This window comes from Anopheles moucheti, chromosome 3, assembly GCF_943734755.1.
Source record: "Anopheles moucheti chromosome 3, idAnoMoucSN_F20_07, whole genome shotgun sequence".
Taxonomy (NCBI): domain Eukaryota; kingdom Metazoa; phylum Arthropoda; class Insecta; order Diptera; family Culicidae; genus Anopheles; species Anopheles moucheti.
This window is the reverse complement of record NC_069141.1, coordinates 33,417,147-33,430,572: the sequence shown is the minus strand read 5'-3', so window position 1 is coordinate 33,430,572 and position 13,426 is coordinate 33,417,147. Positions and strand designations below refer to the sequence as shown.

Genomic DNA, 13,426 nt, shown 5'->3' with positions numbered 1-13,426 from the left:
AGCATCGCATTTTTCCATCATCTCGCTCTCAAGAACAGCAGCACAAAAATACGTCCACACACACACACACCGGAGTTCCGTAACGAGCAACGTTCAGAAGAGGAATAGAAGAAGCAGCAAAAAAACCATGCTAGTTGCCGGTGACCACCGGAAGTATGGCTTCCGGGAAATGGTCACCGACTGGTGGTCAAAATCAACAAGGAGATAATTGATTGTGTGGCCAAGGCTTGCACAGAACCTGAGACGCAACCGAATGCCCGTGTGCGCCCAGATGAAAGCGATTTTTTTTCTACACGTGGTAGCCGCCTGTGTGAACCGTCACCATGGTTCAGAACCGTTCGGATCGTTGTGGTGCCGTCCGGACGCTTCCGGTCCGGTGTGATGCCTAGCGGAGGAGCGTGGAGAGGAGACGAATGGAGATGGAAATTAATCACCCTCCGTTGGAACTTTTACGAGTGCCGAAAATTGTTTCCGCGACAGAGTTAACCCATTTGTCGGTGTAGGGCACATTCTTTTTACTCTCCTTCGGTCTTTCAACCAAAGGGTCAATTTTGGCTACTTAGGGAGGGAGGAGGGGTTCGCTTGCTAGTTGGAGGTGATAAGTGGACTCACTAGCAATGGGTTGGTTCTGGAGCTTAAAGTATTGCAGGGTTTGAGAAATTTTCAGTGTTAAGTTTTGAAAATTCTATTCTAGTGTATTATGAAACAGGAACAGTAGCTAATCGTTAGGTCAAGAAGCGGTTTAGGCAACGTAAAGCATTGTAAGAATTATGGATTTGAAGATCACATTCATTAGTTTGCCAATATACTTAAAGATTGATCGAACAATTTGGTATGAAAAAGGGCGAGACAAACTACTTTGAAAACGGAGACCAAGTTAACAAGCAGTCCGTTATTGGCCTATGACAAATTATGCTGTACGATGATAGTTCTTCTTTGATAAGATTAAATCCCCGTAATACATTAATTTATGAAGAAAAAATTTTGCAAGATGAAGTGATCACCGCAAGAAAAAGGTGTACAGGCTGTCCCCGAGTTACGCTATTATAGCGGACCGCTATAACCGGGGAAAAATCCGCGTAAATCGAATCCTATTGCAATTTCGTTTATACCTCAAAGTCACAGAGTCGACTTCCTCCTCTGCATTTAATTAAGGCAGCGAATCAGGCGATTTTTAGAAAGTTTACAGTAAAATAAATTAAAAACAAATGTTTTATGTGACAAAAAAGGACATTTTCGACCAATTTTTCACCATTTTGCTTAAATTTTGTGCTATAAGGACTCATTCAATTATTACGTAACGCAAAAATTGCCAATTTTCGACCCCCTCCCCCCCTATTGTAACAAAACGTAACACTGGACGCAACCCCCCTCCATTAATTACGTAACATTTGGATGACCCCCCTTGTTAAAAAAATAAATAAATTTTCGTAAGTAATCCATGTAATTCCATCGTATTTCGACTAATGCAAAAATAAACAAATATACTGCCTATTAAATTTACTACTCACGCCAGGTTGACTTGCTTGATCGTTGCTAATAATTTGAAGCGGTTTTAGAACCTACTTCTATCTATACAGCTACGATTTTGCGTACGATACTTGATTAACCATGTTTGTTTTCTGGCTGTCCGTATCTTTCATCAATATAATTGGTATCATTGGCATGTACCAAGTTAACTAAACCAAGGTTGGATAGGTTCTGGATAAAGATATCAATTTCCGGAAGACGCTTCGTATACAAGTTTTTAACCCAACAGATCCCAAACGAAGGATTCATTCGCTAATCGTCCATTTAAAAAGCTTAAGAAGCTGGTTGGAGAGTTTACATCGATTCGCCATGGTTCTATTTGAATAGTATATTAAGAAAAAGAATTCGTACGTAAATTATTTATCAGCACTATTCCTTTCTTATTTATCTAGCAACCTTTCTTTTTCGTATTTATCTTCTGTTATTTCTCACTATTCATTCACCTTTTTGACTAACTTTTTTTTTTATTAAACACAGATTTAAAGGATCTAAAAAAATGGCGACAGTATAAATACATTTGTTGGTAAAGTAGATATAGTGAAAAATTTTCAGTTCAACGAAGCTGGAAGTATATAGAGCTTATATACTTTAGAGCTCTATACTTCGTAGAGCTCTAGTACTTTCATATGCCTGTGAGACATGGACTTTGTCTAAAACTGACGAAACCCTCTTAGCCGCGTTCAAGAGGAAGATGCTCAGAAGGTTTTTTGGCCCCGTATGTGTGGAAGAACAGTGGAGCCGCTACAATGATGAGCTCTATGAGTTGTACGGCGAGCCTACCGCCGTGCAGAGAATTAGACCAGCCTGGGCCCCGGTGGGCTGGTCACGTCATGAGAATGATATCGGACGACCCTGTCCAAAAAGCCGTTTTAGGTCGTCCTCATGGACAGAGGAAGCTTGGTAGGCAGGATAGATGGCTGACGTTGATGGGTCCACCAGACAGACCGAGATTATGGATTGGCTAACGACGGCGTTCAATCGTAGGTTGTTTAGAGGACTCCTGCAGCAGGCCAAGACCACGAAGCGCCGGAAAACTCAAAACTTAAACCCATTGTTATCATTTAACAACCAGTTGAACATCATAATTTTAGAACGAAAAAACGGTGTTAGAAAAAAAAACGGTTGTTTTGATAAGCTTCGTAAAATTCAGCACCATTAAGATAAACTATTTTAGCTGGTATGCTGAGTTCAAATACTGCCATACAAGCACCGATCACGATGTGACACGTTCTATTTGGCAAAAGTTATTCATTGTACCGTGAATAAGCTTCCGAGCACTAAATTATATTGAATAATTAACTGATGTATAAGCTCTTTAAGATAGTGGATATGTTGGATGCATCTTTCTGAGTCTGTTTAGAGCTCTTCAAGCTCAATGTAAGATTTAAAAGTCGACGATGCTTGCTATGTGACATACAGGATTCCAAAATCACCATCTGAGTGGACATCAGAAGTCATCAATGAGTGGGTATAAGAAGATACCAAGAAACTTGACCTTTAAATAGTCGAAAAGTAGATAGGTAATATGGAATTTGTATAAAAATCCCTTAAATAACTTAATTTTTCATACATAGACTGTGAAGCGGGAATCTAAGTATAATCTTATTTTATTTTACGTAACAAAAAGTTAAACCCCCCCTCCCCCCTATGTAACAAATCGTAACGCTAGTACTGACTGCCTCCCCCCCCCCTATCAGCGTTACGTAATAATTGAATGAGCCCTAAACTAGCTCAGCTGTCAACTTTCCAAAACCCGCGTATCTCCAAATTCGCGTATAAGAGGAACCGCGTATGTCGGGGACTGCCTGTACTACTATTGTGTACCTTTCACATTTTCCACAATCCTACGGAATTAGGCATAAAATCTACATCGAACGGCTTATGCGGCATTTAGATGCTCCTTAACCAGATCTTGTGGCTTGTGGTGACGATCGTTACTCATGCTGTGGATGATTGAATTAACATGACTTTCAAAGGATACATTTTCCAACCATGCGTCTCCTCCGTCTTAACCTAGTGATAGTACCAATCACATCCCAATGAACTCACTGTTTGTCTTTGAAATTGAAACGTTCTGCGCCTTCCATCGTTGCGGAAGAAACACTTAAACTCAGCGTTAATAAAAGTGCAAAAGTTTGCCGATCGATTGATGAGCTTCTTGACGGTGGGCCCGTGCAAAAGTTCAACGTGCCCACCCACCCACCCGTGCCAAAAAACCGACGAATAACAAATTGAGCCATAAAGCGAACACAACCTTTCAAATCAACACCGACACCAATCTCGGGTACGGGACGCGTGGCAGTGAATGTAGAACTTAAACTTTAAACCCATCTTCCGGAACGATTTACGATGCATCATAAAATTCATCGACTCGTTTATGTTGGGCTCCTGCTTTGGGTGAGCGAATGTTTGGGCCGCTCTCTGCTGGCAGCAGAACAAAAAAAAACCTTCAGTTTAATACCCATTGCCATTTTGACGACGATGGATTTACTCGCAACACCGTTGCATCGACGTGAAACGAGGACACGACTTTTGGGGCACTCGGTGAACTGCTTCGAAAGTGCGTTTCCGATGAAGATCTTTGCTGGGATCACGATCGTGACGTGACACGCGAAACGCTTTCGCTCGCGCTCCGCGCCAGAAAAGGCTCCGGCTTAAGAAACTGAATTTAATTTAAAAGTTTAATCCTTTCCACGCTCCACGCGCGACGGTTGACGGTGTCATCACCCGTGAAAAGTTCGCCTGTTTGTTCACCATGCACAAAACTACTGCCGGCTGTTTTCGTTTCACGCTGCATAAAGCATAACACAGAAGCTCCACCCGGGGCCGCGCCGCGCCGGGAAAGCGTATGTCAAACGATGCTTTATGTTTTTCCGGCTTCCCGGAGCTTGCATAAGCTACGTTTATGGTGCCAGCAGGCGGATTCTTACAAAAACGACGGAAGACGGAGGCGTTGGGCGTTGAGTTCCAAACCCAAAACCATCCGCAAAGCTCGAACCGAACGCGGAGCGTGTTGCGTAATTTGTTTGCATTTGTACGGTTTGCTTGGTCGTGGCAAATGCGCTCGAGAGGTGCCTTCCCTTAAGAGGTGGGTGGATGGCGAAGCTATGCTCCTTTCGCACGGGTAAAGCTTACCTTCGGCGTCGTTTGCGTTGGATTAGTGGAAATTGTAATCGTAGTTTCGAGTGAAAATGAGTGGATCTCTTCACCGCACGCCGGTTGCACCACACGTATTCGCATGAGCGTGTTTCGAGCGTGCACGGAGCATAAATCCTACCCGGATGCTGTGGATTGTGTGAAAACTTGCATGTTTTCTAACCTAATCCGGGCCTTCTGGGAGGGAAATATGTGAACGGTGCCCTAATGGGACACACCAAGCGACGCGACGCGTGGGGATGTGCGGGAGAATATAAATGCTTAACTGTGCCGCAGCTACTGGCACGGGTTCTGTTTTAAATTGCACCTAGGATTATGCTCAAATGGAATGAATTATGTTGCAACAAATCGTGCATTTATGCAAGCCTTGATGACAATTTTGGGGCGCTCGGGGCACCTTTCTTTTGGGGGTGTGGTAAATCTAGGGATAATACATTCACCGGTGGTGGGTTGGTACTCAGTAATTGTGGAAATTTAATTAATCGTGAAAAGGCGTAATTATGCCACCGAAAAAAAAACTATTCATTCGTTTGGAAAATATAACTTAAGTCTTATCTCAACTTCTCCGGAATTTTCACGAAATTATGATATGCTTCTTATTATCAGAGGAACGATAAATATAGGTATATTTGAAGGCTTTAGCTTAAGGGTTAAGGTAATAATAGAATATAATTATCATTATTTCGTTAAACAAACTCATTATTTTTAATTTTTTTCTTGTGAGAAAGACAGAAAATTGAAATTAGAAGAGCATCCTTTCTTCTACGAAGCAATCACAGAATAGAATGAGACACTACAATAAAAGAAGGTTTGCCTCCTACTGCTTCTCAAACTGTGCTTTTCTCGAATTTTACTATCGTACCCATGCCAGATTGTATCATTTTCATTATCGGTTAAGCCTTTTTTTCTTTTCTTCTTTTTTTTTGGTTTCATCTGGCGCGCGTGTGTTTGTAGTAGATATCAACACATATTTTACTCTCTTTAATAAGAAATCAGGCCCTTTAACTGACCTTTCTGTGTTGTTCGGTTTTTTTATTTGTTCGCTCGTTCCACCTACGTTAGCTATTGTGTTCATCCCAGCTTCAAGCCAAGTAATACCATCGGACGATTACGAGATTCCAGCATTGGACCGAAATGCCAGGTTGTTGCGAAGGATTTGCACACGGCACACACACAGGAGCAAAAAAAAGCATGCTTCAATGCTGTCACGTTATGATAGCAAATTTAGGATTTTTTCGGGTTTATTTAACCGCTGTTTGTATGCGTGCTGGGGATTTGGCGGTGGACCCCGTCGGGGTGCGAAAGAGACGGGGCCTAGTACACCACTAACTGCCCTTACGGGTGTCCACTAAACCCCTAGGAACGTGGGAAGTCGAGAGGGGTGTGGAGGGTGGATCCAGTAGGGAAAGGTTCTAAACTACACCCGAACCGGTACGCGAGCTAAATTGAAAACGAATCCCCCAAAAACCAATCTTCGGTCGGGGTACACCTGTCCAGTGAAACGAGTCGTTTTTTTTTGTGTTGTTGCTGCTAATGCTCGTCCGCTCACGGGAACGGGAGCATCGTCCGCCGGCGAGAAGGGGCCGGCTCGGTGGTGGAACATAACCATCCACCGTGGGTTGGTTGGTATTCTTTTTTGGCATCAGCACAAACAAACAGAAAGGCACCATCGATCGGTCGCTGTGGGACGAGCCTGGTTGGCAATTCTCCGGAGGTCTCGGTTCCGAAATAGTGATATTTATGGGAATGGTTTAGCGCAAACAGCGTCTACAATAGCAACAACCTTTGTGGATCGTTGTGGTTTCTGACCTTCGGAAATCTGCGGCCAGAATGAAGTCGGTTGTCTGCCTGTTCATGGTGAGGTGGAAATTTTAACCTTACGAGTGACCTGTAGATATATGTTTTTTATGTAAAAAATGTCTTTTTTAAGGAAAAATACTACATCCTTTGGTTAATTCAAAATCCTTAATTTTATAATGTTTCTCTTGGTATGTCTCCACATGTAACGATTAGCATCTAAGAATTCCAAAACGCCATGAGTTATGCGTATTTGTGTAGTATTTATTTCTTTTTGATGCAGTTTGCAGTTGAAAAGTTGCTTACTGCCACATAATTTGATTTAATTTTATTTTAACTGCTGCTTAAAATAGTTTAACGAACGAAAAGTATATTTATTTCGTGCGTTCGGTTCGGTTTGTAAGCAACTAAACCATGTTGTAATGATAATTGCATACATTTAGGCTGTTGCTTATTAAACGAACTTTAAAGCTTCGTTGATGTTGACCGTTTTACACGAATTTTGCCCTACCTTGTGCTTCCCATTGAACACACCCTTTCGATCAAACGTAGTACAACAATGGATCATTCGATTGGAATTCTCCAAAGTAACAGTCAAACGCATTCAAGCGTACGGCTCCAATCAGGCAGTCTGCATTCCTGGGTTAGCTAAATAGACTTTTCAGCACACAAACAACAACTTCATTATGGAGGGAGCGTAACGCATAACATTCCACCATCGCAAAAGCGTACCACGCCGCGCAATACACACGCATTCCCGCGCAACATTCCCGACGGAATAAACTATCTCCCGCTGCTTTCTAAACAAATCGGCGTTGCAATCAGTAGTGCAAACACATCTGTTTTGTTTAGGTATTTGGTTCCACTAATCACTCGTTTCCGCGGGCCCATAGTGCGGCGCGGCGTTGGGTGGGAAAAAATCACGCACGGAACATAATTAAACTAATGCACAGCAAAACCATTTGATGTAGAATTACGCGGCATATGGTTGTGTCGGATACGTCGGGGGTCGGGTTTTTTTGTTTCTATCTCGATCGATGGCTGAGTGTAGGACGATATTTTAGGTTTCATGGAACCCCCATGGAACGTTGCGTTGCGCTCGATCATTCAACCGCTTTTTTGGCCAACGAGGCAAACGACCGCGCAGCAGTTGCGAACTCATCCAACGCAGATGCTCATTATGCAAAGCAGTTACAGTGATGTCCGGTCCGGGGCATGTTTTAGATGTTGCAGCAGCTCGTGCTGAATTGCACAACCAGTCGCTCAGTCCATTAAGTGCAGCGTGCAAATGAATCGCCCAGCGAACGTAGCGGAATTGTTGAGATTTAAATAAGCTTTTCTTCAAACAGCGTTGCTGGTGGAGCTTTGTTTTATTTTATTATTTTTCCAAAATTGTGCTACTGAACTTTTGTGAATCTTATTTCATTGAAATGATCGTGCTTTGCACATGCTGACACACCGCACAGGCGTACACCGTATGGGCTCTTGCTACAGCAACTGCCATTGCAAGTTATGTAAATTTAAAACATTTCGTTTTGTGAGCTAACAATGGGCTCGTGCACATGCACTCCACATAAGAGGATCTGTTTGTGAAGCATAACATGACAGATTGGTAATTAGTTTTTTTCCTCCTCTGTTAATTGCCACGGTTTGCTTTGAATTGCTAGTGACGTGTAACATGGAAAATATTTTGCGGAACAAAAAAGGTGCCTCCACCCTGCTAATAAGGGCAGGGTTGAACACACACGATCGTTCCACACAAAGAGTCGCGAGCTTGTCATTCATAATCGTGCTGCTTGATTTGTATTTGGGCCCTGTTGGAGCTTTGTTTTTCCGCGCTTTTTACGTCCCCTGCCCCAAAATGGCTTCCCTGTTGATGCGAAACTGATAAACAAATCACAGTTTGATGTGCGAGCTGTTACGAGCGCGAACCAATTGAATAAAGTTATCCAATTTCGCGTGCACCCCCTGTAGCATGCTCGTGTCAAAAATACCTGCACCGAGTGGGCTGGCTCGGCGCCATTTTGCTCCTCCATCTAACCGGCGAACGCATCGTGCATAAACGAATTGAAGCCCAGTTAAGACTTCAATTTTGTAGAAAAATCAATTTTCGCCCTCTTCGCCCCATGCAGCACGGGACCACACGGAGCAACAGTTCCACTGGCACACTTGGACCGTTGATGGTGATGTTGTTATCTGCATTTTGTTTTTTTCCACGGGCTACTCGATTCCTGCCCGACAGTTTAACCGTCAGTCAATATTTCTCATGCGTGCATATGTTGCATGCCTGTCAACGGGTCTCGCATGGACTTCGCGCCAAAACCGAGCTGTTGGTACCGCGAACAACAAAGATGTACGTGGAAATGTGTCCATTCGGTAGCCGTGATGATAAACGCCGTTCGATTGGTGTTGACGTGCGGAGGGTGCATCATCATACCGGGACGACATCGAACGCACGGAAGCTGTGAGTGAAACCCTGTACGAGCAGGGTTCCCGCAAAGGTTCCTTTCCTGTTTCGTAAACCTTTTCAAGCAGTATCAGTATAACGATATCGGGAACGGTTGCATACTCTCGGGAACACACTGTTCTACTCTCGTGCATAATTTGAATGAAAATAAAACAAAGGCTCGGGTTTCAAACCCCGCGTACCCGCAACGGGACAAAGGATTGAAAGGAAGAAAAGCTGAAGTGGAACTATTTGAGAACAATTTGCAAAACGTGCCTGGAATATGGAATAAGGTAGGTGATAGATTATCTTGCCTTTTTTGTACGTGTGAAGGATTTCAGTCCTGCCAACACCCTCGCTGTCTGTCTAGTTGAAAGACAATCAATGATGCCGATTAGGACAAATGATTGAACTTTAAGTTTCAATTTAAGAACTAGTAACTACAAAGATACCTCGAAATTGAGCATCATTTGTTGTGTGATCTTTGGAACTCTCAAAAAAATAGTTACATCGCACGAAACCCTCCTAGAAAATTGATAAAAAAGTCAGAAAGCTTTTAGAGTTCACAAGAAATTAACAAACTCTATTTCTAGAACTTTCACAAGATTAGTTACATCTCATGAAAGCCTTCGGGATAATTGATAAAAATATTCAGAAAGCTTTTATGATGCTTTGAGTTAACAAGGATTTAACATACTCTATTTAACAAGTTTCATACCATGTAGAGAATAGCACATCTTCCTATAAAATTGCGGTGATTCCACCGAATCCGAATTCCACGGTATATTTATAGTGCTGACGAAGCTGCACTTCTTATGCTCATGTTAGCATTTTCTAGCCATTTTACATATCTTCCAGTAGAAGGTGAATGCTGAGGCTTTCTCATTCAACCAATCGCCATAAGCTTACGGCCTTTGTTATTGTTCTTCCAATCACTTAAACAAATGGGTGTGTGTGGTTGGAAACAAGAAGCGATCTTTCTGGCGAAGGATTTTCTCGTACTCTGCCAATCCCGACCAAAACCTTCAACGAACCACCAACGATGGTTGGTCTTTTCTCGTTGATCAACCGGTAGCAAACAAGAAATAACTCATAATCGACATTTTCACGTTCGATTACCTCAACAAAGAAGTAAGCGAATCCCACGGAAAAGGGCGCAAGGGCACGGGAGGAACAGGGCAGACTGATTGAAAAGCCTAGGATTTATTTCTTTCCCTTTACTCACCGGTCTGGGATGGGATGTCAAACGATAAAATACGTGATAGAAAATTGAATTTCTACTTCTTGCACAGCTACCACACCATGGTTGGAACCATGCTGCACTCACCGACCCAACAAACACAGCACCCCGAAACAGTCGTCAAACAACTCTCGGGCACATTTGATGCGATGAATCTGTTCGAAGCTCGTCCAGCAAGGAGGTAGCAACATTTTCACCCGACCAGTGACGTTTCGGAGGTAGTCAAGTAAGACATGGGTAGCTCTACCCACGAGGAGCGTACCGTCGAGTTCTGATCCGTTGGGCATTGGACGAAAATCAATCAATCATTAAATTGCCGGTATCTTTACCACTCGGTGAGTGTAGGTTGGAACGTTCTAGTGGATCTACTGCGGTGAGAACATGTGTGGAAGAGAATTTCATACCACATCATCCGACATTTATTGCAACATGATAATGTGCGATAATGATTGAAACAGGTTGCGATGTAAATGATAGAATGGTCTGTGAGTAGAAGTCTTGTGCATTTTCTTTGTTAAAAATTTAATCAATCGAACCGATAGAAGAAGAAACAAATAACAGCTTTTCTGTTGAATGTTTTACATCTCCATGTCCTACCCAAACAAATCTGCATCGATTTCCGTGCATGGGAACTCGGGACGAGATTGAAAGCGTTGTCCTCAGCCGTGCTAGACTGACTGGTGTAAGAAAGGGGCTTCTCAAGCCACACTTCCGATGGCATCGGGCAAACTATCACTTGTATTGAAGGACGATTGGCTTCTGCTGGATGAGCTGAACATTGGCCCTGCTTTGTGCTTCCCATTGTGGGCCAAGCGTTAAATCAGATCAGATATCTTGTGCTTTGCATCGTCCTCGTGTCTACCTGCACGAACGTTGCGGCAGGATTAGCATAAGATTTTGATTCAACCGATTGGAAACACACGGTAATTTGTGTGATGGTTTGCGATAGAACCCATTTCTGGCGAACAGAAAGAACGCATCGGATCGGTTGAAATGGAAGCATTTTTAATCAGTGCCACAAACACGTTCGCTTGATCCAGCTTGTGAGCGGGGAAGCTTGTCACTGTGATTGATTTTGTGCCATAATATGTCACGTCTATTCGCTACCAGTGTCATACGGCATCCTTTCTTTGGAATTGAATTGAAGAACACTGAAATTATTTAAACAATTTTTAACCTTAGTTTTTCCATACTCTCATGAAGGAAAATTCAGCTTTCGTTTAGCGTGTAGCTACAATCTACATGCAAACGCAATAAACTGTAGAAAAATGGCAATTTCTTCGCACCTGAGTTGAGCGCAAAATACTCATTTGCTCTACCGTGTGATACGATCTTAAACTAATTAGCCGTGCTCAAGCCACGGCTCGCTTCCAATCTTCGAAACGGCACGGTGTGCCTGTACGTTGATGCATCATGCTTTTCAGGACCCTCCCCCCCGAGGGACTCCTCCAGTGTGTGTGTGCAAGTGACACCGTGGCACAAGTGGCACGTTGCACTCGCTGCACAAAGTATCGCATTCACTCACACTATCGCGGGCTTTATCGGGCGGTGCAAATAACAATCGCATTCGTTCGCAATAACAGCGTGAAAGCTACTCGCGTAACTAAATGGCAAAATGGCGTTCCCATTCTTCCCTTCGCGGGATGCACAGTGCGCTTTATGCACATTGTGCAACACATTCCCCGAGCAAATGGAGATGGCCCGAGGATCGGTAAGATCGGACGTTATGGTTACACTCGAATGGTTGCGATTTTCCATTACGCTTCACTGCGAAACGTGATTACAAGTGAGACGTGTGTGCGTGAGAGTGCTTACGGAAACACGAAATGTAAACCACACTTTCGGCCATGCGGGTGGGCCGCAAATCAAACCACAACGCAAACGAATTTTATTTGTACGGAAGCCACATTTCCCGGTGCCGTCATCGTTTTAACGAAGCGTTTATGAGGGAAAAGTTTGTTTTTGCATTTAAAAATACTCTTCAACACTCTTTTATAAATGGTGCAAAATTTATGTTGCTTTACCCAATGCAGGGGAAAATGAATGGAAAACACCAGGGGAAACATAGATCTAACACGTTTTCCCTATTTTCCACGATCTTCCGACATCAATAACGAAAACTCAATAAGACTCGTCGAATTTATGGCATCTTGCGCACACAGAGCGCACGGTTTTGGAAATTGCTCGCACATATCACACAAGTTAAAACCATTTTCATTTTCACCCAATTGCTCTGCTTGACACCTTTGCCGGGCCCTTCCGGGCTCCTTCGCACCGGGAGCACCATCGTTCATCAGCTATTCAGCGAACGGAGCGAATGCAATTGATCGCAAAATAAAATTTAGGAAAAGGAAAGGGCATGTAGCACACCGGAGTACGCAGAATTTTCCCTCCTGCGCAGCAAGAATGTGCTAGCAAACACCTCCAGAAACGAGCGAAGCAAATAAAAAACCAAAACGAAACACTCAAATGAAGTGCAAAAACAGCAACATATATATACAGACTGGAAGGAAAACACGCGGCGTGTAACGGTGTGCGACGATAAATGGATGTGTAGCATTAGGGGGGGGTGGGTGAGATCGATTTCCAAAAAACCCGGCACGTACCTGCCACTATCAGCAAACAGAGGATGGGGAGTCGTAAATCCATTACCACTGGGAGCCACATTTCCCGACCGTTGGTCCGGCACCGTTGGTACCCCGCGTATCGTAGATCTTCCTGTGCCAAGGCGCTGCACACATGCGGCACGAGCTGTGTCTCTGTGAGTGGTGGGAAGGTGTATGCGGGATGGTGGAGCAGCACAAAAAAAAACAACCTATCACTTTCCGCCGAGAACGCCGAGATGTATGTTCACGTTGCTCGGCACCTCAGCACCACAGCAGTTGTGGTTTTCGTCGACTTGTGAGGCTTTTCCGAAAACGTTGCTCTTTCTGTCGGGGATGGCGGTTGCTGTTTTTCCCTTATTTTGTGTGTGTGGGAGTGTGCCTGTGCTACTCCACAGGGAATGCTTCTTGCCGGGAGGCCGGGAAGAACTGGCCAACGATCGGAGGCCCAGAAAACCGAACCGGACGTAGGATTTTCCACACCCAGGTGCTGATGTTTGGCACTTTGGTTTGGTTGCTGCTGGGAATACCTCTTTCTCTCTTTCTCGTCACACTCACACCACAGTGAACGGTATCAGCGAGTCTTGCCCGGTGATAAGTACTCGCACGGAACAATTGCACACAGCACGGTGCTCGATAAATCCGCCGTAGTGT

The 13,426-nt window shown here is 43.8% G+C and overlaps 1 protein-coding gene across 1 annotated transcript in view; it reads right to left on the bottom strand.

Moving 5' to 3' along the window:
- The window catches only part of LOC128302235 (uncharacterized), a 31,142-nt gene extending 18,251 nt beyond the window's left edge, over nt 1–12,891 (bottom strand). The window contains exon 1 of the mRNA XM_053039009.1: nt 12,776–12,891. Within this exon, the coding sequence (XP_052894969.1) occupies nt 12,776–12,836 (61 nt within the window). The 5' untranslated portion in view covers nt 12,837–12,891. The remainder of the gene's footprint in view (nt 1–12,775) is intronic.
- Nucleotides 12,892–13,426: the final 535 nt, after the last annotated feature.